General features: G+C 51.1%; 1 protein-coding gene across 1 annotated transcript in view; it reads left to right on the top strand.

The window, feature by feature from the left end:
- The window catches only part of SFXN5 (sideroflexin 5), a 130,817-nt gene that overhangs the window by 68,267 nt on the left and 35,623 nt on the right, over nucleotides 1-26,927 (top strand). The window contains exons 7-10 of the mRNA XM_011980676.1: nucleotides 3,683-3,736; nucleotides 4,768-4,824; nucleotides 6,239-6,304; nucleotides 16,834-16,924. Coding sequence (XP_011836066.1) covers nucleotides 3,683-3,736; nucleotides 4,768-4,824; nucleotides 6,239-6,304; nucleotides 16,834-16,924 — 268 coding nt within the window. The remainder of the gene's footprint in view (nucleotides 1-3,682; nucleotides 3,737-4,767; nucleotides 4,825-6,238; nucleotides 6,305-16,833; nucleotides 16,925-26,927) is intronic.

The following is a 26,927-nucleotide window of genomic DNA, read 5'->3' as shown; positions in this document are numbered from 1 at the left end:
GAGCAGAGATAGGATGTGTGATTTGGCCAAGGTCCTGCAGCGCGATAGGGTGGAGGCTGGGCTAGAAATCCTAGCTGTTGGCTCCTGTTTCCCTCTCCTTCCACTTTCCTTGGTACCAGCCACATTCTGGGCGCTCTCCACCCGTCTGCGTGGCCACGCCTGAATCGTTTCCCTCTTGGAAGAGGTGCAATCCACTGGCATTGAAGCTGGGTGGACTGGCTCCCTCTCTCTATCCATCTCTTTCTTCCTTTCCCCTGCCATGTTCTGGAAAGGGCAGCGGGAGGGAATGTGGGCAGGTTGCACCAGAGATATACATCTGAGAGCTGAAGGGAACATTTATTTTTAATTTAGACTTAAAAAGAAAAAAGGAAGTTATAAAATATCTGCTCTTGCTCCTGGGATTGTGCAGATGGTGCTGCGTTTTGCCTAATAGGGAATGGGGCTGGCATCCTCGTGCTTTTGGTCCCTGCCTGACTGTGAGGACCTGGAGGGCAGGATCCCTGCTCCCCTGCCTTAGCCTCATATGGCCCCCTAAGGCTCTGTTTGGCCGGTGCAGCTCTGTGCTCCTGTCTTCTAAGCTCAGCCTCTCCACACTCCCTTCTGGGCTCCCAGACCTCCTCTGCAGTCAGACCAGTCTCTCCGCTGTCTCGGCTGTGCCTGCTCCTGTGTCTGCACTCCCTCGGCTCACTCCTACCTCCGCCTTTGTTAGATAGCCGGGACACACTCACCCCTCCCTTCCTGAACTTCTCTTTGGATGTTAAAATTTATCAACTTTACACATACCCAAATACCTCATTAAACCATCTTGTCATTTTCAAGCCTAGGTGTTATAAAGGATGTTAGCCTCCATTTTCTTGTCTGGTTTTTGTTTTTATTGTGGGTAAGGAGTGTGTGTGGTGTGTGTGTGGTGTGAGTGTGCATGCACACGCATGTACTCATTCCTTTCCTCTGACTTTCTCCATTAGGAGCAGCAAGGAACTTGGTATGTAGAAGCAGCTCCCCATAAATGGATGTGGAGTGCTGACTGGATCCCCCCTCTTTCTGTGCTCAGGGGGATGAGCTGGAGAAGGAGCACCCTAAAATCAGAGTCAGGGCCCCCAAGCCAGGAACCAGGAGACCTGATTCTCTAGCTTGCTGTGAAGCTATGGACAGATTACTGAATTTCTCTAAGCCTCAGTTGTCTCGTTCGTAAAATATCAAAAGTAATCTCTGGTTTGATCCCCAGGGTTAGTATGAGGATTATGGTAAGTGAAATGCTTGGCAAAATCAATCAGTCAATCCATCTCTTTAAGAAAGAGTGAGGAGACTTATAGCAGTCAGAGGTGCCAGCATGGACCCCAGACCCATGTTAGGGCAGGAGATTGGGATGGGAAGTGGGGATTGTCTAACAAAGTAAAAAGCTCGCTGGTCACAGAGCCATGGGCAGTGTGTATGTGTGTGGTACATAGCCCAAATACTAGTTTAGTTTAGAGTTCTGGTTTGTTCTGGAAAAGACTTGATGTCACTTTTAAAAATGCTTGCCACTAAAGATAAAAGAAGTGAAGATGAAAATGAGACAAAGGGAAGGGAAGATAAAATGAAGCCAGAAGTGAGGTTTGGACACAGAATCCAGGCAGTGTGGGTCTGTACACTTGGCAAATGTGGCTATGGAGAGCTGGCCTGAGTTTCTGGACGGTGCAGAGAGACTCAGTTAAATGGCCCAGTGTCTGCAAGGCGCATGCACACCAGTTACTCAGAGGCACAGCTTCTGATCCCGATACTGGAAAATACTTCCCCCAAGTGGATTATAAAGGGAACCCTGTGGTGTCACGGGCTGTGTCCTGGACAGCAGTTGTCAGGTAAATGCAGTGAGTTCCATTGGGCTGTATTTTACAATGTTCCTGGTGGTCCAAGCACAGTTCAAGGGGGGTAAGTGGGGATTCAGAGGAGAAGACATGTAGTCCATAAGACACCGTGTTCAGTAGACTCCAGATCAGGGGATGACGTGCTGGGCTCCAAACAGTGAACAACTTTATTAACTTCCTCTGGTGGTAGGAGGCAGTCAGCCATGCATACGTGTACACATATGAGCACATGTACTCTTCACCCACCCCCGTCCTGTCCCCACCCCTGCTAGGCTCGGCTTCCTCCCTCTGGTTTGGCTTCTAACTGGGGGCCCCAACTAGGAGGAGGTCCTCAGTTTTCTGGGATAGTCCTTGGCAGATGGGATCCCATTACAGACAAGACTGTCTCTGTTGACTTGACACCAACTACCCAGAATTTGGAAGTAGAATTTTACACTGAAGTCAACCCCTTCACTTTCATAGGTAAGAAAGTTAGAGCCCCAAAGGGGATCATCTTCTGCCAGAGATCACACGGGGATGGAGCTGAATGTAAGACCCAAGTTCCCCTGATTCTCACTCTAGTTCCCTAAGCTGCCACTGCAAAGAAAAAAAAAATCAAGTTGGGATCTCATTCTGGGGGAAAAAAATCTCATAATTCCTCATTGGAGCTATGGAATAGCTTTATATTATATAATTTTATTCAAACTGATATGAGCCAATAAATATAGATTTTGTGTGTGTGTGTGTGTGTGTGTGTGTGTGTGTGTTCGCTGTTTTAAAACATTTTAATGTTTAAAACATGATTTACTAATGCTGCTGGGGATGTCTAGAATTTGATTTACTGCATATTATTGAGTGTTTATACTTGTTCCTTACAGAAATTCTTGCCAAAGAGCCATTTTATCTACAGGAATAATAAATAAGTCAATATGTGGATGGTTGTGCACATTTTTCCCATATGCAGCGGGACTTGGTAGATGTTACTTTGCACACAAACACTCAAAAGGTAAACTGGAGAGATACACAGGGATCCCTGAAGTCCAAGGCTTGGCCAGTGTCAAAATCAGACCATTCATCTTGACTTAAACCAAAAAAAACGGTCAGCAAGTCTAGGTCTTAGGTGATATTTGGGCTTTGGGAATAATGGATCCACGTCTGTATTTCCATACGTAGCCATATGTGTATATTTGTTCGTCTCTTCATTCATTCCTTCACTCATTCAACAAATATTAGAAATCTGTGTTTCATTCAGTTGCTTAAACATGGTATAGGTTTTTGCTTCATGGAAATTCACAGATAACAGATACAAATTCCCCCAACTTGTATTTACAAAGCACTTAAGGCCTTTGAAATGATTTTTGTTTAATCCTCGCGAAAATCCTACAGGAAGGCTAGGGTGAGAAGGCGTCAGGTAACCTGAGTGGAAACGATGGTATTCCTTTTGTTTGCTTGTTTTTATTGCCCCCCTAATAGTGGAAATAATACATGTCTATTGTTAAGAAGAATACAGAAATATTTAAGATTGTGCAAAAGTAACCTGCAACCCAACCTCCAGAGACATCCACGCTACAGGTTTTTTCATGCTTGGAGATAATGTGTGTATGCATGTGTTTGTGTATATGGTTATATAGATAAGGTGATTTTTCTTTAAATAAGATTATGCTGTAATATAATTCTGCAACTTGGTTTTTTCCCATCGCACACCCTCTCCCTTAGTGAACCTCAGTTTGTGTGTACACGGCATACCACATCAGTTTGTATAGATCCAGCTCACTCGTTTGTGGTGGTGTATTTTTTCTTTGCAAAAGCATAGGATGTTTCTTTTGCCTTTTTCAGCATTTCTTCTCTCTCGCTCATAGGTAGTCGGTCTTCTCTTGCCCAACCAGACACTGGCATCCACTGTCTTCTGGCAGGTAACAGTCTCCCAGCAAACAGGGCTCCTGAAGGAAGGGCCCACACAGGTGCTGGTTAAGAACTCCCTGCCCTGGTGTCTCCTGCCCCATCCAGACCCCGCGTAGGGTCAGTCCACCCCAAAACAACCCCAGCCCAGAAGTCACTGAAGGAAAACCAGGACTTTGGCCCTGCTGAGGTCTCCAGCAGCCCAGCATGTCTCAATCCACATGTGGCACTCTAACCTTTGGACCGAGGTGATGAGGGCTGCGTGCCCCTGCCTGGAACATGCTGGCTTGTCAGTGGGGTGGCCCCCACTCTGCCCCTTGGCTGCTCATCCCAAGGCCAGTGACCCTGAGGCCCATAGCCTCATTTTGACATCAGCCTCCCCCACATCTACTGAGAAAGGTCAATACACCCCTAACCTGAGGTGGTGAAGTGCATCACAGATCCTGGTCCCTGCTCTTGGAGACAGTCTGGGTTGTGATGCCATGAAAACAGTTGAGGGTATCTCTGTGTTTATGTGTGCAGAGAAAGAGGGGCAGGAAGGAAAACCTGTCTGTCTTCTAGGAGAAAATGTCAGTCTTCACTGAACAAAACTCCTGCCGGCCTCTGTCTGGGAACTGGAGGTGCAGGACACTGGACTGGGAGATTTTTGAAAGAAGTGCAGGGCTGTCAGTCATTCTAGGCCAACTTTTGTCCAGCAAGTAATATAATAAAGATGGTGTGACAAAGGCAATGGGGTCTGCAGGGGCAGTGAATGCCATCATTCCAAGAGAGGTGACTGTCTCAGGATCAGGTGGACTGCTGGGGTGTGCAGGACCCTATTCAGGAACCAAGAGACTTCCCGAGAGGCAGGGCTCAGTGCTAACACCAGCACAGCCCTGGGCAAACCAGGACCGTCAGTCATGCTAACTGGCAGCATGGGCAGCACCATGTGAGCTAGAGACCGCATGCTGTGCCTTTCTGGGGATGTGTGACCTCCTGGGGTCCAGGCCTGGCTTCCAGGGAGGTGACCACTCCTTCCCTGACTTCTCTCATCATTGCCTTTCAGTGGCTGAACCAGAGCCACAATGCCTGTGTCAACTATGCAAACCGCAATGCGACCAAGGTGAGCATCACTGCCCTCTCCCAAGTGGTGGGGTTCAGGATAGGGAGGCCCAGTCATCCTCCCTACAGTGTGACATGCCACCATCAGTGGCTGCCTCTTGGTTAAACATGGCCCTCCTCTAGATATCTTATTTAAAATGCCAACCCTTCAGGTGGGTGGCCGACTCAGACATTACTCGGCTGAGGTCAGCTGGAGTTTCTGGGCCAGGAGCCCTCTGGGGAGGAGCTGTTTACATGAAGTGAAGAAGGCCCATTAAATGGGAGCAGTGCAAGGGATGAGTTTGGCTGGCTTTAAGATTCTTCTTGGGTAGCTCTTACATTTGGGTTTTGGATCATGATGATATCAGCTACTTGGGGGCCAAATTCCCCTAAAGCTTCCTCCAAATTTTCTGGAAGCTGCCTCAGTGCTCTCAGGTCCCGACTCCTGGCCACAAGCTGAAGGGCTGCTCCTGAGTGGGGAGGGTCCAGGGCTGGTACCTCCTCCCCAAAGCCCCCTGCACTCCTTGGAGAGCTTGTGGTGGAGGCCCGATCACCCTTCTGTTGTCCAGGAAGAGCTGCTGGGCCCCTGCTTTGCTACAAAGGCCACCTCTCCCCCACTTCAGTTCAAAGGCAAAGAAGGCAGGATGCATCTAGGTCCCCTTTGGGGGCCTGTCGGTTTGGGGTAGAGGAGAGTCCTAACATTTGCTAACCTTGGGGGAGAGGAGGGGAGTTAGGAGCTGGCCTGGGCTGTAGGAATTGAGAGGCTTGGTATGCTGTGGGTGCCCCCTGACATCTAAACCTCCACCCCAGTCTCTCTCATAGGCTTCACATATGGCCATCTCTGCTTGGATGACTCCCATTTATCTTAAACCAAACACCTGTAAGCCTGCAGTTGTAGCACAGGGCAAGTTCCTCAGCTTTTTCCTAATTGTCTATGTTGGAACTCGGGGTATATTACTCTGTAGAGATATTGGGCAGCTATCATCTGTTGACATGGGAGCCCAGTTGTTCCATGGGCTGGCAAGGCCTGTGAGAGCCTTGACACTGGCATTTCCACCTAGAAAGTGCTCCAGGTGCCAAACAGCCCCCTTGCAACATTTAACCTCTGAAGTGGAGACTGCTTGCCCCAGCCATCAATGGTCCGTGTTAGCCTTGCTGTTCTTCACCTCCAGCCAGCATTGTCTGCCAGTGACCTTTCTAGAATAGGGCAGGAGTGAAGTGGGCCCTTCAGCATCTCCCTGGTTACTGGTGATTTATATTTCTGCACTGGGAACTGAGCTGAGGGTGGCCTGATCCCTTTGGGTCCTGAGGGGCCTCTTCCACCCACCTTCCAGGCTGGTGGGCAGCATGCTTCTTGCTGGCTGGGACAGCTTATAAGGGGAAGTATGAGAGCTTTTGGCACCCAGCAGGCCTGAAATTCTGCCTCTGTTTTCCAGCCTTCACCTGTATCCAAGTTCATCCAGGGCTACCTGGGAGCTGTCATCAGTGCCGTCTCCATTGCTGTGAGTACTCCCTCCCCTGCTCCTTCTTGACTCTGCTGCTTTCGGGCCACCCCTCTCAGCATTGCAAGTGGATGCTTACCTGAGGGCCAGGCTGGGCAAGGATGTGGGAGACAGGTTTCTGTGGGTAGGGAGTCAGGACAGGCTTTCCAGGCTGAAAAGAGGCTCCAGTAGACAGAGCACAACCCGGTGCTCCCTGTAATGGAGAGCAGGCAGGGAGGTGAGGTGGTGCCCCGGGGGCGCCGAGGCAGGACATCTGTCTTGAGTGGGGCCACGGTTGCCCAGCACTCTGCTCAGAAGGCCGCTCCTCATGCTCAGTAACGTGGCTGGGTCGGAGTTGGCGGAGGCGCCTATGAATGACTCTGCAAGGCCCGCCCATGTGCCTGCTCCCCTGAGCTCTTGCTCAGCTACCGGGGCGCTGCTGTTCCCTCTCTGTGGCCTTACTGGTGTCACATGTCCAGCTCCTCCTGAAGACCTGTCAGTGCCCAAAGCCAGGGGCATTAGGCTCACGCTGAGTCTCCACAGTACTTTGAGGCCAGAGCAGCTACTCAGTAGGGGAGGTTCAGAGACTGAGTGTGAGGATATGGTAGATGTGGCTCCCTGCTTCCCAGAGGAGGCCAGGGGCAAGTGACACAGTCAGGGCCCTGGGCCAGAGCCGGAGTGGACGCTCAAGCTGCCAGGACCTTCTGCACACTTGTCCCACCCCTGGGCCCACCCCTGTGCCTATGTCTGGCTCTCTCTGGATCCCCACTAGGATGGCCTTCTATAGCTGACTCCAGAGGGTGAAGGGCCCCTTCACAACCCTGTCATTTCATTCATTACACAATACATTAATGTAACTGGTAAGAAAAAATAATTAGAAAATGAAAACCAAACAACATTCACATAGCTGAGCACAGCGGGGCACACCTGTAGTCCCAGCTACTCAGGAGGCTGAGGTGGGAGGATCACTTGAGCCCAGGTGTTGGAGTCTGTAGTATGCTATAATCGCACCTGTGAACAGCCAGTGCACTCCAACCTGGGCAACATGGCAAGACCCCATTTAAAAAAAGAAAAGTCCAGGCGCAGTGGCTCACGCCTATAATCCCAACACTTTGGGAGGCCGAGGCAGGTGGATCACCTGAGATCAGGAGTTCAAGACCAGCCTGGCCAACATGGTGAAACCCCGTCAATACTAAAAAAATACAAAAATTAGTTGGCATGGTGATGGGCACCTATAATCCCAGCTCCTTGAGAGGCTGAGGCAGGAGAATCGCTTGAATCTGGGAGGCAGAAGTTGCAGTGAGCTGAGATCACGCCACTGCACTCCAGCCTGGGCGACAGAGTGAGACTCCATCTCCAGAAAAATAAATAAATAAATAATAAAAAAGTTTAAAAATTAAAAAAGTCCAAAACCATTCAGCTGGGCAAGGTGGTGTGCCCCTGTAATCCCAGCTACTCAGGAGGCTGAGATGGGGGGATCACTTATGGCCACGTTGGGCAGCATAGCAATATCTTATCTCTAATGAAAAAGAAAACATTCACATATAATGAAGAATTCACATACAATAACCTTTTGGTAAAACCCACTTTCCTCGTCTTTCCAGTGCCATTAAGTAAATCCTGTATAATAACAGTTCACGGCTGTATATTACCCATTGTACCATACACCACAATTTAATTCACCATTCTTCTAAAGGAGGGATTTGGGGTTGTCCTGAAATGGCCTCATTTATTTCACTCCCACATAGACCAAGTCATCTCCAAATAGCTGTGAAGTGGGATGTCCCATCTCATGCCCAAGATCTCTTTCCCAAATCCTTATGTCTTCACAAAAGCAAGAAGCCAGACATTGCAGACCTATTCAGATGGCTCACCAAGAGACTGCTGACCTGCCACCCAGCTTGTCCTGCAGCCCAGCAAGAGACGGCATTTGTGAGTCAGACAAGTGGGGGGTCCCTGATTCTGGGGACTTGCTGGGTGAAGGCCAAAGGCTCTCCTGAGTGGGAGAAAGGACTCTGTCACCTCCTCCTTGTTCCTTGTGATGAGAGGAGCTGATGGTCTGCTTGGCTTAGCAGCTCAAAAATCCCCTTCCCTTCTTTGAGACTCAGGGGTGGGGTGAGAGGAGGAGGCTACATAGGGAAGGATGCTGAGTGGCCCTGAATGGAAAGGCTTGAGTGAAGGAGATCATTGTCCTGGTGGACTTCCTTCCTCTGCAGGCCAAGAATCAGCTTCTCAGCCTGAGTAACATGGCAAAACCCCATCTCTACAAGAAGTACAAAAAAATTAGTCAGGCATGGTGGTGCACACTTGTAGTCCCAGCTACCTGGGAGGCTGAGGTGGGAGAATCGCTTGAGCCCAGGAGGTTGAGGCTGCAGTGAGCCATGATTGCACCACTGCACTCCAGCCTGGGCGACAGAGCACAACCCTGTCTCAAAAAAAGTAAAAAATCACTCAGCTTTTTCTGAGAGCTCTGAGCTCTCTGCGTGTCCAGTCCTCACTGCCCCACCTGAAGGACCATCAGCCGCTCCATCCCAACCACTTGCCAGGGCAAACCTAGCACAGATTTGTGGGGTATGGGTTCTGAAGACAGAGTTATTGGGGGACTTGGAGCCCTCTGGGGTTCCCAGAGCTGAGTTCTTGCTGAGCAGGGGCTGGGGCCTCATGTGGGGCTGTGTCTGTGCTGGGGCCTCCCTCGTTTCTCCTCCCTGTGAGCTCCAGCACCCCTCGAAAGGCTTTCCCCAACCACTCCAGCCCGTAGCACTCTTCCTCCCCACAAGTCCTGGAAACCCCTGTCCTCCCCACTCACACTCAGTCGCACCATGTCCCTGTCCCCTCAGTGTTCTGCAGTCTGAGCCCCATCCCCACTGAATTACAAGTTAACCAGGGACAGGCACCATGGCTTCTCCCCCATGGAGAGGAGTATAGGGCACTGCCCCATACATACTTATTAATTAGGCCACTGACTGATTGCTGGCCTTGAGGCCCCTCCGATCTGTGAGTCCTAGCGGTGGCGGCGTCCCTCCTCCTGACGTCTTCACACAGTGAGGGTCTAACTCCGGCAGATGGAGTGGAGTTTCTGACTTGGAAAATCAGCAGCTTGCTTGCTTTTCTTTTGTGTGTGTAAGTCACAAAACCTCTGAAGAAAGAGGCTTTATTTTATTTTCCTTTCCCTTGTTCTCTGGAACCCCAGGTCCCGCAGCCTCATTAACTGATCTCTGCTTCAATTAGTGACAAATCCCCTCCCAGGGCGAGCCTGTTAGGAGGAGATGACCTGCAAACAAGTGTCATGGCCCCAGTGGTTGGCCCAGCTCTGGCATTAATTAAAACGAGTCCCTACAAGCAGGCGGCATGGATGGGGGCCTACAGGCTGCAAGCAGGTCCTTGGGACAGAGGGCGAGCTGGAGTGGAGGCCAGCCTCCTCCAGGGCCCTAGAGAGCCTCCTCCCCCACTCAGAGGAGCCCTGACCTTGGCTGGCAACCCTGGGATCAGGGATCCCCAGTTTGCATGCCCTCAAGTGAAGACTCCTGCTGATTGCAGGACCACCAGGGTGGGATTAGCAGCCTCTTGGTGAACCTTCTAAATAGATTTGGCAATGTCTGGCTGCTTGCTTGAGAATAAAAAAGAAATCCCGTCTTAAGTTATTTTTGAAATCTAACAGTTTGCTGTCTTTTAACAAAGGAAGCCTCTCTCAATCCTCACTGTTTTTTAGTTCGAGAGTTTGCATTAAGCACTTCTGTGGGCGGCCCTTACTGGGCCCCCGGCTACACGAGAGTGAGAGGAAGTAAGACCCATTGACTCCCATTGGGGGACTGTGATGTGTGGGTACTTTGCAGGCGCTGGGGGCTGCAGGGACTGGGGTGTCCTTCAAGGCGCTGAGAGGGGAAGCTAGAACGTTCTGTGGTATAATCAGAATTATGATTAAGGTGACCCCAGGGTGTGGTGGGAGCAGGAGAGGGGCCCCTACTTCACACAGGGCTAACTCGTAGGACAGTGGAGAGAGCAAGGGGCAGACAGGGTGGGTGTTCCAGAGAGAGGGCACCACACAGGCAGAGGTGCACAGGAGAACATGACCAACTCCGGGCTCAGAGCAGGAGGGTGGCCACCGGGTAGGGAGTGATGGCGATCGTGAGTGGAGGAGGATCAGGGCCAGTCAAGAGGCACCGTGAGTGCCTTGCTCAGGAGGAAGGAGGCCATGCCTGGAGCCCTGCCTGGGTGTCATCTGCTGGGTGTCTCAGATGGTGCAGGTGGAAGTGGGCTGGAGGAGAAGGGGTGGGGCCACCCTCATGGACGAGGGGCCTGGATGAGGGTGGACGTGGGACTGGAGAGGAAGACTCAGGGATGAAGTGATGTGGGACCAATCAGGAGCTGCCTGGGGGAGCCACATGATGAGAGGCACTTCATGCCCATTCCTCACACCCTTCCCTTCCAGCTAGGTCTTAGCTGGCTGAGGTTTTTCCCTGTTGGGGCAGTGCTGAGCTCCATTCCCAAAGGTTCTGGGCCCTGGGGGGTTCTTTCTGTGCAGGATGCAGTGGCTGTTAACCTTCACTACCAGACACTGGCATAGAAGGAGGGGTTCCAGGAGATCCCTGGGTACTGAACCCGTACACCTTCCAGTTCCCATTGCTTACTGACAACTCTGTGTCCCCTGGATAGTCAGACTGGAAAGTAGTCATGAGAATTGTAATAATGGCTAGCACTTCCAGAGTGCCTGCAATACGCCAGGCATTGTTTAGGTGTTCATCCTCATTTTACAGATGAGGAGACTGAGGCACGGAGGTGAAGTAAGTGACAGGGCCTACCCAGGCTTAATCACACACAGAGACCCTGTTTGCCTTTTTCCTACTGCACCCCCTGTGGCATAGGGAGGTGGAAGAAGCCAAATGGTGTTCTCAGCTTCTACATTGGAGGAGCTATTACCATGCCGCCAGGCAGACAAGTCCCTCCCCAGGTACCCTGAGAGCAGTGGGGACTGGAAGATATTTTTTGAGAGGTTCTTTAGGTATAACAGAGTTCAACCCTCTGCTCACCTTCATACTTAGTTCCTGGGCCTGTGTTTTCTGGCCGTTGTCAAGTCAGCGGCATATATTTGTCCCTGGCCCAGAGCATGCCCTGCCGCCTGCAAGACAGGGCCTGGCTGGCTCTGTGGTGGAGGGTGTACCTCAGGCCCTTCCGTTCTTCTCCAGGCTGGAGAGAGGTAGGGGGACGACAGCACCTGGGAATCCTGGACCAGACTGTTGTCTTGCTGTGTTCAGGGAGTGGCTTTGGGTTTGGAGGGTCCATCGCATGGACCCTGTAGAGAATCTGCAGTGTTCAGAAGCCTGCAGATGGTGATGCTGGCAGTGCGAGTCAGACACAGAAAGCAGCTCTGTGTCTTTTCTAGGGAGGATAAGTTGCTGCTGCCTCCTGTGTAGAAGGGGTCTGTGTAATTGATTTCCTAGCAGGTAGCCCCCTGGCCCTTGTGGGGCGTGGTTCAGGAGTCAGGGTTGGTCACTGTTGTCAGCAAACAAGTAACTTGGTCACAGCTGGAGCAACTGATGTTTTAGCCTGTGCAGAACTCTGTCCCAGCTACTTGGCTACTTTGCTGCTGACCCCATTGCCAAGCAGCAGGCTGGCTGGGGTTGGGGAACAATTGACCTCCATGGAGGGTCTTGGGTCTACTTGACTACCAATGTGTTCTATCAAGTATGCCCTCTGGTGGATATTTTTGGTACTTCAGCGATTCTTTGACCTTCTCCAACCCTTGCCCCCAGTGCCCACACAAACCCCTAACCCTTGGTTACATTATTATCTACCACCCAAGAGGTGCCCTCCTTTTAGGCATGCCCCTTCCTCCATTGTTCTTCAGGGCCATTTGGACCCCCATAATGACTGGTGCAGTAGAGTCTGCAGACTGTTGTCTGAGTGCCCCACAGATGACCTGGTATTTCATGCTTCTGATCCTTGGCGGAGTCCCGCTCCCTTCCTAGCCTCCTACTCAGGGATCAGGCAGGCATCCCCTTCCTCAGGAGGCTTCATGACCCTTGGACCCACTCCCTTACGGCCCCTCCTCATACAGGTAGCCAGAGCCTTGCAAGCACGCCAGGCAGTCCTGCAGGGCTGTGTGGCTCCTCCAGTACCACCGAAGGCTTTAAGCAAGTTGCCATGTGTTTTCAGACTTCACTCCGACTGCTGTAGAGAGCAGATGGATGGAGGCAAGAGTGGAAGCAGGGGGCCTGGTTAGGAGGCACGCAGTCATCCTGGGACAGAGGCTGCGTGCTGAGTCGGGGGAGCAGGGAGAGCAAACAGCTGCATTCATGATATCCGAGAGATGCACCAGGGAGCCATGGTTACACGTGGGCCCCGGGAGGCTTCTGCCCAGAACGCTCTGAGGTCTCCGGCATGAGAAGCAGAGCTGGAAATGGGCGAGAAGGCTGGGGTGTGGGTGAGGAAGAGCGAGACAACCTTCATTTGAGGTGTGAGAAGGTGGAATGCCTAGAGCCCTTGGACATAGAGGCATCCACCAGGCAATGGATATTCAGGCTGGAGTCAGGGCACAGATGCGGGGAGAGGGATGCAGGCTTTCTTCCAGCTCCATCCACTGTCTCCTTGCTGGCCTGTTGGCCCGGAAAGCCCTTGGTTCTTAAGGCTACAGCCACCAACTGTGTAGCTCATGACACTAAAGATTTGGTGTCATGAAGCTCCCACCCCACCCACAGCTCCTGCTGCTGGTCGACCCTGTTCCCATCTCTGTGGGGACTATCAGGAAGCTGGCCTTCCCTCCTTTTCCCCTGGTCTCCTGTCAGCTGCTCATGGCAAATTCACTGGCCCAGTAGCCAGACCTTGGAGATACGTGGTCAAGAAGGCCTATTCCCTCCTTCAGGATGTTGCTGATATCTTGTGGGGCCTGAGCCCTGGTTTTCCCAGAACCCCTGTCTGATGGCCATACGAGAAATTCTTGTGCAAAATCCACACCCTGTTTGTTTTCCCCATCTACCAAAATGGAGCTCCTGTTTGGTTAATTTCTATTTTGTGGCTTATTTGGATGCTGTTGAAACAGATCCTGGGGGACCCTCAGCAGTAATTGTTCCACATCTCATTATCTTTCCTGAACCCGATTATTAGCTCTGATTTTTCTGATCGCTAGCTGCTGTTTGTGATGAGCTGTGTGCCATTAATACCAGCTGGTTCCCTTAAACAGGACCCACCGTGCCAGGGAAAACGAGCTGGCATTCAGAGCCACCAGCCTCTTGGCTTTTTCATTTTAACGGGCTCTACCAAATGTTCCAGGCCAAAGGGCCCTGAGGAACCAGAACAGACGGGCTCCCAACCCCTGGTCTGCAGCCATCTTGGGTTCCTTCTCAGGCTGTGGCTGTCCTAGGTGCTGCGGCAGTAAGACCTGGGCTGGGGCCTGGGAAGGGGTGAGGGTAAGTGGCCCTTTGCCTCTTCTATGTCCATGCCCTCCCTGCCACTAGGCCTATCACTGGCAAGTGGGCATTGTGACCTCACTGACTCCTCATGAGCTCACAGCTACACACATGCCCAGGTCTCCCCTGCTTTGCTGGTCCCCAGCCCCTTTCTCGGTCTCAGGCATGTTGGCCATGCTTTCAGAAACATATGTGTACCGCACTAAATGTCACCCTATCCATGCTGGGAGACCTGGTGACTTTCAGGGAAGGGGAGGCCAGAAGAAACCTGGGACAAGAACATTGTTTTCTCTCTTCATTCTTCCTCCCTGCACTCTGGGCTGTGCCAGTCCTAGCCAGTGGAAAGAATGGCCGACCAGGGACGGGGAGGCTTTGGAGAGAGGGAGGCAAATGTGATGGCTACCTTTTCTCCTTTCCCTCCCACTGCTCTCCAGCCCTGCCTACCCCCAAGAAGCTGTCATGGGGAAGGGTCCCAGCCCCTCTACTCACTTCCTTGGATGGCTCCTGCTCCCCGCCTCTTCCAGCACTTCCTGTATCTTCTTAAATTGTCATGCAGGATTTTGAACTCAGATCTTCTGACTTCTGGCTGCTGGGGGCAGGGGTGGTTCAAGGGCCCTGTCTTCCCTGCAGGAGTTGCCTTCTGTTTTCCACTCATTTGGATCCCAGCCCCAAGGAGGCCATTGTCAGGGAGGTGCTTGCTATGCAGATGTGCCGTTCAAAGGCATGCAGATATGAAAGCATCGCTCCCTCGGGTGGGAGACAATGGGAGGGTCGAGAGCACTGTGGTTGGGAGCAAGGCTTTGGAATTAGCAGTCCCTGCATTCAAATCCTAGCTTTACTTGCCTCATGACAGCTGTCTGTCCTTGAGCAAAATTGTTTAACCTCTCTGGACCTGTCTCTATCTGTAAAAAGGGCCAACATGGTCTACCCAAAAGCCTTGTCGTGGGGATCTCATTAAGATACTTCATGTGAATATGTGCTGAGTGGCCTCATGTAGGAGGTGCTTACTGACTTCTCCCAAGCCCCCGCCTCTTCATCGCTACTGCCCGTCTGCGTGTCCTCCAGCCTCCTCCCACGCTTTCTCTCACTGCACTTTTTTGGGGGTGAGGGAGGCCATTTCTGAGTCACTCGCTCCTGGACTTGATGAATTCCATTCGTGTGGCGGGGGCAGCAGGGCCCAGTGTGAACCGGCAGCTCCCCAGCCCTGCCCACTGTACCACTCAAGTGAGTCCACGCCGTGATGCCCCTGGCTGCCTCCCAGTCTTCCCTTGAGCGAGCTGGGAGGACAAAGATTGGACTCAGGATCAGCCTGAGACTTAAGATGGAGGCTGTGTTCCTGAGAGCCCAGGGTGGGCATGCCAGGAAGCGCTCTGGCTCCACGGAATGCTGCACTGCCCCGGGGCTGGTGGACCAGCACTTCCTTGTCTTCCTGGGTCTCACAGTCGCAGCCTGGCCTGGGCTGTTTCTGCCTTGCTGCACCCTGCCTCAACAGCGGCAGGCACCTGGCAGCCCTGGAGGCCTTCCCAAGGCTCTGCGTCTTCCCCAACCACCCACAACATTAAGGCCAGAGCTAGCGGGCACAGGGTGGCCTGCTGAGCCACCAGGTGTGCCAGACCTGAGAGCAGGCTGCCCCAGCCCATCAGGCCAGGAGTCCTGCCACGGCTCCTCCCACGCTTCCCAGGAAAGAGAGCGCAGGGGGCTGGCTTTGACCACCGTCTGGGGAAGCAGAGGCCTCTGCAACCCAACCCCTTTTCTGGTTTCATGCATCTTGTCTTTTCTGTCTCCAGGCCTGCGCTCATATGCATTTCTCCACCAGAAAGTCCTTTTCCTCTGCTAGCCCAACCCCATCTTTCTCTCCTCCGCAAAGCCCCACTCCCAGCCTTTGTCTTCTCTATGCAGTCATATGTTTGTTGGTTCCTGCATTTATTCCTGAGTCACCAATTTATTGAGCGTGTACTGTGTGCCAGTGAGTGTAGCCCTAAGTAGTGCACATACAAAGATGAAAAAGGTGCAGTCACTCCTCCTGGTCCAGTGACATCATGATTATATAGCTTCATTTATTGAGGTCTCTTATATGCCAAGCTCACACCCACCACTTTACATACATTCTTATACCAGCCCTGGGATGTTGTAGGTATTACTATCCCTTTTTACAGATAGGTAAACCAAGGCAGAGAAAGATGAAATGACTTACCTGCCTAAGGTCCCACTGCTAGTAAGTGACACTGGAGGTGGAACTCCTGGGCGGGCCTGAAAGAACGGGTGTGGACTGAGTGGAGGAGGGAGGCATCCCAGGCACCCGGACCAGCACGGCAAAGGCCCCATGGCTGGAAGGGTACAGAGCATCTGATGAGCAGCAGTTCTTGGGGTTGAACATGGGGTGTTGAGGTTATGGAGGCCAAGGCTGCTGCGGGAAGGAGATGATACCTTCTCAGGCAGGTTGGTCATAGAGAGGAGCTGGTGTGGCAGACATGAGAAAGCCTGTGCTCTCGAAAGCTGAAAGAGCCTAGGGGATGGACTGGAGTGATGAAGACCCCAGCCAGGGGCTGGGGTGGGGCACCTGGCATCCTGGGCCAGGTGACAGGTATGAAGGCAATGACAGTGAGTTCAGGACATCCACCTCACCCTCCATCCTGCCCTGAGCTATGCTGCTTAGTCCTGCAGCCTGTGGGCAGGTGTGGGGGTCTCCCTGTCCTGAGCCCTTGTGGTCTGGCTGGGCCCACACCTGGGTGTACCATGGGACTTCAGAAAGGTGGTGCTTAGGGCTGGGGTGGGAATGAGGCCTTTCTACACTTCGTTTATTCATGGAGTATGTATCCTTTTACCAGCAACTGCCACATCATCCCATCCCTTTTCTCCTCCGCAGTGTGTGTGTGTGAGTGTGTAAATGTGTGTGTGTGTGTCTGATGCTTTACCTCTCCCTCTTTCTTATGGGCCAGTTGCCTGGGATGACTGGGCAGTGGTACTTTATGCAGTGACACTGGAGCTCTGCAACCTCAGGTGACGCTGTGGATTAGGGGTGTGAGGTGCAATTGTGGGGAAAGATGACATCCCCCACTCTCTGTCCTTCCTCCAGTTCTCCCCTCCTCCCACAAGCCACTGCAGCATCATGTACTTTTTCTGTGTTTTTATTTTTTTCTTTCAAAGGTGGGCCTTAATGTCCTGGTTCAGAAAGCCAACAAGTTCACCCCAGCCACCCGCCTTCTCATCCAGAGGTTTGTGCCGTTCCCTGCTGTAGGTAAGACCTGCACAGCACATAGATGTGTGCTGTGGGTGGGTGTGGGGGACCGCGGGGCTCCCAGCAAGACAGACGACCCTTCCACACCTCTCCTGATGCCCAGGGGGCACCCAGCTGGGAGAAGTGGTGCAAAATATGTAGCTAAAAGACAGGTCACGGGGTCCCACTGACCAGCTCTGTGCTGAGATTCTGCTTTCAGCATAGGGGTTCTTAGCCTGGGGTCCCACACCCCCAAGGGGTCAGTAGACAGAATGCTGCGGATCCGGTGAGCTTGGTCAGAGAAAAGATTTACATTAACCTCTAACTGCCTTTTAACATTTCCTTCCATTACAAATGTAGGCAGCAAACCACAGTCAGAAGCAGGACCTGTGACTTTGTCACCAGTAGAAATCACAGATGTTTTCATGGCACATTATAGTTCTTACAAAGATCTTAAAATATTATTTATGATCAACACTAATTCATATTTTCTTATTCTTTTGAGACAGAGCTTCGCTCTTGTCACCCAGGCTGGAGTGTGGTGGCTCACTGCAACCTCCACCTGCCGGCTTCAAGCAGTTCTCCGGCCTCAGGCTCCCAAGTAGCTGGGATTACAGGCATGCACCACCATGCCCATCTAATTTTGTATTTTTAGTAGAGATGGGGTTTCACCATGTCAGCCAGGCTGGTCTCGAACTCCTGACCTCATGATCCACCTGCCTCGGCCTCCCAAGGTGCTGGGATTACAGGCGTGAGCCACCGTGCCTGTCCACTAATTCATGTTTAATACATCAACTGATAGATCTTGTTTTTAATTCATTAGTTAAAAAGCGCATCTAGGCTGAATGTGGTAGCTCACGCCTGTAATCCCAGCACTTTGGGAGGCCGAGGTAGGTGGATCACAAGGTCAGGAAATCAAGACCATCCTTGCCAACATAGTGAAAACCCATCTCTACTAAAAATACAAAAATTAGCTGGGTGTGGTGGTGCAGGCCTGTAATCCCAGCTACTCAGGAGGCTGAGGCAGGAGAATCACCTGAACCAGGGAGTTGGAGGTTGCAGTGAGCCAAGATCACGCCACTGCAATCCAACCTGGCAACAGAGTGAGACTCTGTCTCAAAAACAAAACAAAACAAAACAAAAACAAAAAACATCTATTACTATATCACAGTATTTTGGTAATTTCTTTCAGGATGATCCCCGTGATCCTATGTGTTTTGTTTTATGCATTTAGAAACATTATTCTGAGAGGGGTCCATAGGCTTCACCAGAGTGAAGCCAGAGTGGTTCCTGGCACAAGAGAAGGTTGAAAGCTTCTGCTAGTCTAGGTTTCAAGCCTTTGGTATTGAGAACAGCGTAAGGCAGTGCATAGTTGTCAAAAGAGAAGGGTAAACCAGTGCTTGAACCATAACAGCAGAGCTCCCCATCTGTGCCAGAGGACAACAGTGGGGACAGGCCAGCACAGGGCATGAGGACTTGTGACCTCTGTGGTACCAAGGCACAGTCTGAAGAGCCGGAGTCAGACCCAGGCTCATGGTCCTGACTCTGATCATCATCTCCAGGGCCCTGCTTCTCCATCTGTAAAATGCGGGTACCAGTACCCACCTTCCTATAGCCCAGAGCTCTGGGAGGAGCAAGTGAGGCCACAAACCAGTTTCCACTGAGAGGAAGGTGCTTTGAAGCACTCGCAAAGCCCTGTGAGAGGGTGAGAGGTCATTGCTGGGCAGCCCCACCCCTGGATGACCCGGAGACTAGTGAACTCCCAGAACCAGCCACCTGGCTTAGCCTCAGCCAGCCCAGATAATTGCTATAGCAACGCCACACTTTTAATGAACTTTCAGCTATTTCTGTCGTGGGCCATTAATGGAATAACCCTTTAGATCTGACTTCGTTAAGAGGCCTAATAAAGCAAACACGGCTGCCCAACTGCTGTTCCTGGCCATTCAGCCTGGAGGGTCAGATACAGTCTGAGAAGGGGCAGCGCTCGGCTGCACTGGGCTGGATCTGGGATTCGGCCAAGATGTAATCTGTCCTTAGCCAAGCTTTAGATAAGAACTTTGCCGGGGGCCCATTCCAGCCCTACTGGCCATCTTGCTGTGTGACCTTGGCATGGTCTTAACCTCTCTGGGACTGTTTCAGGAGGAGGGTCCCTGCTTTGGGTCTGAGACTTTCTGACCTGCCCCTCTTCAGACTCCAGTGCAATTCCCCTCCCCTCTTCTTTTTGGGAATGAGGCCTCAGCTGCTGGCACAGGTGCAGCCACTGTTGTAGTCTTGAGATCCTGAACATCCCTCGCAGCTTGCATAATGTGGTTTGTAGCGGTGACAGTCCTAGCTCGCTGGGATCCAGGGAGAGGCAGGCCTTCTGTGGCTTCTTCCTTCGCCTGGCTGCTGAGTCCTGGCTGGGTGCCTGCCTGCCTTCTGCCCCAGCCCCAGCCTCCCCTCCCCGCACACAGGCTTCCATCTCTCTAGTCCCCATGTCCATCCCTCTCATCCGCAAGTGGGCACTTGCGGACTGCCCTAGTCAATGCTGACACAGTTTTGAGATGATTAGGTATGGCCCTTACCCACCAGAGACTCAAAAGCCCGCTGGTCCTCTCAGGCCACTGTCCAGTCCCTGTACTTGGCCTCTCTGCACCTTATCCAGAGTATCCCTAAGCTGCACCGGATGCTGGCAGGGCCTAGGTCCTGCCCGGAGTTCACTCCAGTTCTCCGAGGCAGGCCAGGCCAGACCTGGCTGGGCCACCGTTAAAGGTGACCAAGAAGCTGGCTCAGGCTGTGCTTGACCTCGTGGAGGGTCCTCTGTCCCTTTAGGCTGCTTGCAGAGACGGGACTCACTGAACAGTGAGTGCACAGGGGAAGGTGGCTGGGGAAAGTGGCAGTGATCATATTTAAGCCCTGTTGTTGGGATGTGAGTGGAGTTGAAGGGGGTCTTCAGGGTGATGGGGGGTCCTGAAGACGCTTGTGCCCTGTCGTCAGAGGCCACATCCAGACTCTCACACTTCTGAGCAGGTTGGGAACTCAAGCTCTAGGGAACAAGGAAGCCCCAGGAGTCAATTTCTTCTTCCCAAGGCTCTGCCAGCTCCTCTGCAGGCTCCAGCCTGAAGCCTGGGAGGTGGGCTACACACTGCCTAAGAGTGGCCTGAGACACATGCACCTGGACCCCACACCGAACTCCACCACTCCCACCCCATTCTACCCACTGTCTCCTCATCTGGAAATGAGGCCTCTGACGAGACCCTCCTTCAGCCCCTTCCCACCAGGACCTCTGTGACTGCAGGCCTCCTTGAGGTTTGCAGAGCTCTTGGGTGCTGCACAGCTCCCCTCTTGTTCTCCAGCAGGCCTCTCTCCTCCCTCGGTTCTCCTCATTCTGTGCTGGGAGGGTCTGAAGGCAGAGCATGCCATCACCTTCTTACAGAAGAATGAACAAAGTCAGACTTGCTGGAAGTGGTACTGAGCTGGCCAGAGCCCAGCCCTCCCAAGCCCAGCCCAGGGCTATTTCAAGCCCTCTGAGATAACCCCTCACCCCTATAGCTGAGAAACTGAGCAGTTGGCCCAGAGGCAGCCAAGGCTACGCAGTATCCTCCCTGTTCTGCCTCCAGGTTCCCCCCCTAGTTTTTCAGAGTGTGTGTGTGCACACGCCTGTGTCACATGACTGATGCATGTACACACACATGTGCTGAGTACGTGGGAAGCCCTGGGATGCTCACTGCAGCCATTTCTCTCCCCTTGGAGAGAGGTGGTTTCAGGGCTATGCTGTGCCCCTGGTCTAGAACAGCAATCGTGTGGGAGATCTCAGTTTCTATTTATACGTGGAGATGTTAGGAAAGACAGTGAGCCCAGGAGCATGTGTGCTGGCATCGGAATCGATTGGGGACTGGTAATTAATTTGCTTAGACCTTAATTAATTCTCCAGTTCTTTCTTATTTGTGGACTGTCACGCCTAATTGTGTTCAGGAGCTCAAGCTCGGAGCAGGCCCTCTGTTAATTGACGTATGGTTGCTACGAGGTGAAGTTAATGGTTTGGGAAGCTGGGCAAACAGTGTAATTAAAGGTCAGTAGAAGAGGCATTGGAAAAATACACACTCCCAGGTCCAGCCACTAGTCTCTGTGAGCAGAGTCCATTCCAGGGGTTGCCGGCCCCACAGGCTTCTTGATGGGCCTTGGGGGAGGGGTACCGGGAGCAGTTACCAGCAGGAAGGAGGGCCAGGTCCCGGGTCCCAGAGGGGCAGTGGCCAGGGGAATAGACACATCTTATTGACAGTAATGGGTGGGGCAGGGGCTTTAGGGAGGTGGAGACTGAGGTGTTGTCTCAGCAAGCACATCTATAAAGCTGACCCTCTAGACTCCGGGTAGGTGTGGGCATCGGGAGGGCAGGAAGCCCTGAAGGTCACTCCAGGCTGCCTGGCTACATCCACTCGAAGCAGGGAACAGGCAGTGATTGTATCATGTGTTCATCAAGACCCCCAGCTAGGCCCTGAGCTCCCAATGAGGGAGGCCTGAGCCTCGGCATCAGCCAGCTGCTCCTTCCAAGGAGAACAAGCTTCCTGCAGGCACCGGAAATGCCAGCCTCAGCAGCTCCTTGCTGAGAAATGACTTCTTCCTGTGCCGTCCCCAGCAGTCTCTTATGTTAAATGTCAGAATGTATTTTATTGCCATGAAAAGATCTCTGTGTTCACCAGTGAATCCGTCGCCCAGGGTGTCCTGGCACTGTTTGGGAGAAGGTCTTCTGTTCATTCATGGGTGTGGCAAACCTGCTCCCCGATGTCCGCGCCCCCTTTCTCCCCAAGGCCACACGGGTGTTTGTGTCATTGAACCCCTCTTCTCTCCACTGCTCCCCCTTTGTGCTCAGTCCACCCTGCTTTCTCCATCTAGGAGGTGGCCATGGCAGTGCTGCCCAAGTCTGGAGGGCCTACCCCCAGGTCAGAGCTCAGCTCCCCAGGCCTCATCCCCTGTAAGCAGGAGGCAGCAGCGTGCACCTGTGGCAGCTTTATCCTGGGCCCTGTGACATCAAGGTCCCTCCATCAAGGTCAATGGTGCTTCATGTGGCATCCACGCCCTTCAGGCACCTCTGGATGCCAGGAGTCCCTTCTTTGACCTGCCCTGCTCTTGCCTCTCCTGTGCCCCACTGCAGCCCTGGAGAATCCTGCCATCCTCCTCTCCTCCCTCTTGCTGAGCCCTGGGCCTTTGCATGTGGCCCTGATGTCTGGATACCTGCTCTTCCCACTACCTCAAGCCATCCTCTGCCCTCCGTCGACTGCCAGGCCTTTGTGAGTCGGCTCAAACACCATCTCCTCTGGAAGCCCTCACTGGGAATCCCAGCCAGGGTTAGACGGCAGCTACCCGTGTGTGCCAATGTCTATCTGGGGACTGCCCATGTTGTTTCCAAGCCTGCCTCCCCCATTAGACAGTGAGTGCCCCAAGACAGGGACTGGATCTCATCCACCACCACCCTCAGCCCCCTCAGTGCCTGGCACACAGTCGGTGCTCAGTGTGGGTTTATTCAATGATCAAACGAGTGCTTTGGCACAAAAGGTTTGAGATGAGGCTCTCGCAGCAGAACCTCACCTTGATGAGAGTGGTGGCCAGATTCTGTAGCTACCTGGATATTTATTCTGAACATTTTCCACTTTTTAAAGTTGGTTTTGAGTGCTCTGTTTTCTTGTATACATTTTTACCATCACTGTGGTCCACTCTTAGTCAGCAGGCCTAGGGCGAATGACCAATGAGCTCACCCCTTTCCAGATCATCCTGGGCAGATTATCCAACCTTTCCAGGCCATGGTGGCCCCATCTATAAAATAGGATACTAGTATCTCTAAGCAAAGTTTTCATGGGGATTAAACATGTCAATTTCCCAGCGTAGCATGAGCACCTCTTAAATGTTGATCCTCTTCCAGCTCCACTCTGTTCCTCCTGCCCCAATCAGGGGTGGCACATTCCTGCCATCAGGGAACTTGTTCTTTGGGAGTAAGAGGTGGTTAGATGTTCAAATGGCACAAAAAAAACACAAAAGTTCCGGTGATAAGGGCAATAAAGTTTTATAGAGGATGAAACCCATTCGATAATCTCTCTCAATCACCTTCCATCACCTCTGCGATTTTAGGAATTTAATATGAACTGAATTATGTAGGGAAAGGGTGTTTGTTGAAAAAAGGAGCGGGATAATTAGATCATGTTATCAAGGGAATATGTGGGCCTGGTGGTGTGGATTTTGAGGAGCCGTGGAAGGCTGGGCTGGGCTGGGTGCTGGAATCGGTGGCAGCCTCAGAACTGGCATGGGCCCCTGGTGTGTGTCAGGCCCCAAGAGGACACAGGCAGTGGGTCCAAGGCAGCCAGAGGGAAGTGTCTAGTGTCCCAGGGCTCTGTTTTCAGTTTCATTCCCTTCAGTTATTTTGACTGCCTTGGATGGAGGAGGCCTGTGGCTCACATTCAAGAAACAGGGACACCAACCTGGCAGGGATTGTGAATTCATGGGCAAGAGCACCAGGATCTAAAAAGATCTGTCGAGGTGGGCCGATGAGATCTCACAAGGTTTGATGTAAGTCTTACTGTTCAAAAAATGTAGGTGCACAAGTGATAGGGTGCCAAGACCTGACTTGGCTGAAGTTCTCAAGACAGAGACCCAGGGGTCTCGTGGGCCGTGTGCTCAGAATGGGTCCCTGGTGTGGCATGTGCCTCTGATGATGCTCACTCAGATTTCAGCTGCATTACTAAAGATAGAACACCAAGAACAAAGGAGTCTGTTTAATTCTGGCTGTACACGTCAAGAGTAGCTCTGATAAGTGGTAACGCCACAAGAGTGACAGGATCTTCTGAAAAAACTGAGAGCCTGTTACTGAAATGAACTGCCTGACCCCTGGATTTGAGGGAAATGTCTGATCAGCAGACAGGCCTCAGAAGCTGTGAGGGGCACTTGCACGTGACCAAGGCACCTGTTTCCAAGCAGCTTGCTCGGGAGCTGGCATACAGTAGGTGCTCCATAAGTGCTTGTTGCGTAAATGGCCTTCCAGTTCCAGGGTTTTATAATTCCTGAAATCCAGAAGGTAGAGACGCCCAGAGGCAGAGAAAGTGGGGAAGTGTAATGCCGAGGAAGGGAGGGGCTATGCAGGAGGGGAATGCAGAAGGGAGCAGGGGGCCTGGCTGGGCTGGGCTGGCCTGCTGGGGAACAGAGGAGGGCATGTTGGCGCTATGAGTGTTAGCTCGGGGTTTGAGCTTTATCTTTGGTTGACGGAGAACCATTGAAGAATCTCAAGCTAAGAGGCAGCTGTGATAAAAAGGGGCTTTTTTAAAAGATGGATGTGTTAGCAGGAATCATATTAAGAGATTCCAAACTTCCGAGTCAGCCTGCACCTAGACTTACAGGCTGATTTTTCAGTCCAGAAATTCCCGGTCCTGAGTCGGTGACACTTCAGTATGGGTTGTGAAACTCTCCCCAAATTCTCAAGCTACTTAAAATTTGTGCTGCTTACTTAACACTGCCTCTCAGATGGAATAATGGGGATTTTTGTGAAATCAAGCAAATATGAGGGCATGCATCCTTATTTGATAATCATCACTGTCTTAAAGGCAGAGGGGTTGTATTCTGCTGTGATTCGAGCATGAGGGAGAGAGTATGTGTGAGTGTGTAAAAGTGGTAATATGCCTACATGTATATTTTCAATGCATAAACCTTCCCTGGGCAGGGACGTGAGAACCTGACTACAATGGTTGCCTCTGGGGAGGGGGTGAAGCTTAGGGTTGGGAAGGAGACTTACTTTTTATTATTTCCCCTTTTACACCATTTGAATCATTGACTGTGTTGCCCACAACGGTGGAAGGAAGGAAGAGGGGGAGGGAGGAGAGAAGAGAGAAGAGGGGAGGGGAGGCCAGCGTTACCTCCCACTTCTTGCAGATGAGGAAGTAGAATCTGGAAGTACTTAGTCCAGCATCAGTCTTGAGCCAAAATAGCAACTGAAGTTTCATGCTTGCTACTAGAGTGCTCGTTTGTTTGTTTGTTTTAATGAAAATGGCTCTATTTCTTTCTGATAATACATAATAGAATAAGCAATCCTACTTCTCTCTCCAGAGTTATTTAGTGTATATTCCTCCAAATTCAAGTTGACATCTAAAAGCATATGAATCTCTGCCCATTATATCTATATATAGTGTAAATATGTTTATATAAATGTAATTTAATACAAATGGGTTCATATATATATACACTATTCTGTAAACTGCTTTTTAACCTCACAGTCAATTTTAGATGTCTTTCCATGGCAGTCATAAAATTCTAACTGCTCCTTAGTGGCCACAATAGTTTGTTCCATGGCTATTTTCTATTTATTTATTTATTTATTTATTTATAGACAGAGTCTTGCTCTGTCACCCAGACTGGAGTTCAGTGGCATGTTCTTGGCTCACTGCAACCTCTGCCTACTGGGAGGCAGATTCTTCTGTTTTGGCCTCCTGAGTAGCTAGGATTACGGGTGATTTTTGTATTGGGGGTAAGAGGTGATTAGATGTTCAAATTTTTGTATTTTTAGTAGAGATGGGGTTTCACCATGTTGGCCAGGCTGGTCTTGAACTCCTGACCTCAGGTGATCCACCCGCCTCAGCCTCTCAAAGTGCTGGGATTACAGGCATGAGCCAGTGCACTCAGCCTGTTTTTTTAATTATGAAATTTTTCTATTAACATAGAAAATTGAAGAAATAGAGAAAGAGAACGTTAGATACACTCAAAACCCTCCGCCTTCTTGATTCTGGTTTCTTTCTGTCCCCACAGAAGGCACCGACCTGGAGTTAGTGTATGCTTACCATTTAGGTTTTATATTTTAGCGTATGTGCATGTATCATAAGCCATCAATTGTATTGTTCATGAATTTTTTAACTGTACTATACTGTACATATCCTTTTGAAACTTGCCTTTCGTTGTGGTTTTGAAATGTATTTATGTTAATACATATACATTCATTTCAGCTGCCATAGGCATTTGTACTCTGTGGCCATCCACAGGTGATTAATTGGGGACATTTAGGTTGTTTCCAGTCTCTCATTATTATACAGTCCTGCTCTAAACAACCTTGTGCTCTAAACAGCTCATGTGCACATGAGTAAGAGTTTCTCCTGGGCAAAAGTTTTCAAACCTTCCTCTGTATTATAATCACCTGGGGAATTAAAACAAAACAGATCTGGACCCTGCCTCAGCTTTGGTTTCACTTGTGCAGCCGGTGCTGGGAATTTCCAGGCTAGGGTGTGTAGCCAGACATGGAATGGACACATTAGAGGGTATGCATGTTTCTAGCTTTATTAAATATTGCCAGATGGGCATACGGGCGTTTACTCAGCCTGCAGGGTATGAATTTTTGTTTCCCTACATCCTCTTCAATATTTGATATTATCGATCTCTTAAAATTTGTGTTCATCTGGGCTGGACGTGGTGGCTCACACCTGTAATCCCAGCACTTTGAGAGGTTGAAGCGGGTGGATCACCTGAGGTCAGGAGTTCAAGACCAGCTTAGCCAACATGGTGAATACCCATCTCTACTAAAAATACAAAAATTAGCTGGGCATGGTGGTGGGTACCTGTAATTGCAGCTACTTGGGATACTGAGGCAGGAGAATCGCTTGAACCCGGGAGGCAGAGGTTGCAGTGAGCTAAGATTGTGCTACTGCACTCGAGCCCGGGTGACACAGTGAGACTACATCTGAAAAAAAGAGTAAAATTTGTTCATCTGACCTGGTTTATTTCTCATTTTAATTTGCATTTTTCCAGTTCCCAGTATGGTTGGGAAACTTTTCTTAACTTTATTGGACATTTGGGTTTCCAAACAGAAGAGAGAGCAAGAGGATATCCTTATTTCATACCATCCACAAATTCAAGATAGATTAAACGCCTAAATGTGAAAAGTAAATTAAAACCTTTGGAAGAAAATATAGATGAACACTGGAGTACGGGTAGAGTTTCTTTTTCCTTTTTTTTTTTTTTTTTTTTTTTTTTTTTTTTTTGAAGCAGAGTCTCTCTCTGTTGCCCAGGCTGGAGTGCAGTG

The sequence above is a fragment of the Mandrillus leucophaeus genome, unplaced genomic scaffold (genome assembly GCF_000951045.1).
Source record: "Mandrillus leucophaeus isolate KB7577 unplaced genomic scaffold, Mleu.le_1.0 Scaffold216, whole genome shotgun sequence".
NCBI lineage: Eukaryota > Metazoa > Chordata > Mammalia > Primates > Cercopithecidae > Mandrillus > Mandrillus leucophaeus.
The sequence above is the reverse complement of the archived record's forward strand: the minus strand, read 5'-3'. Positions and strand labels throughout refer to the sequence as shown.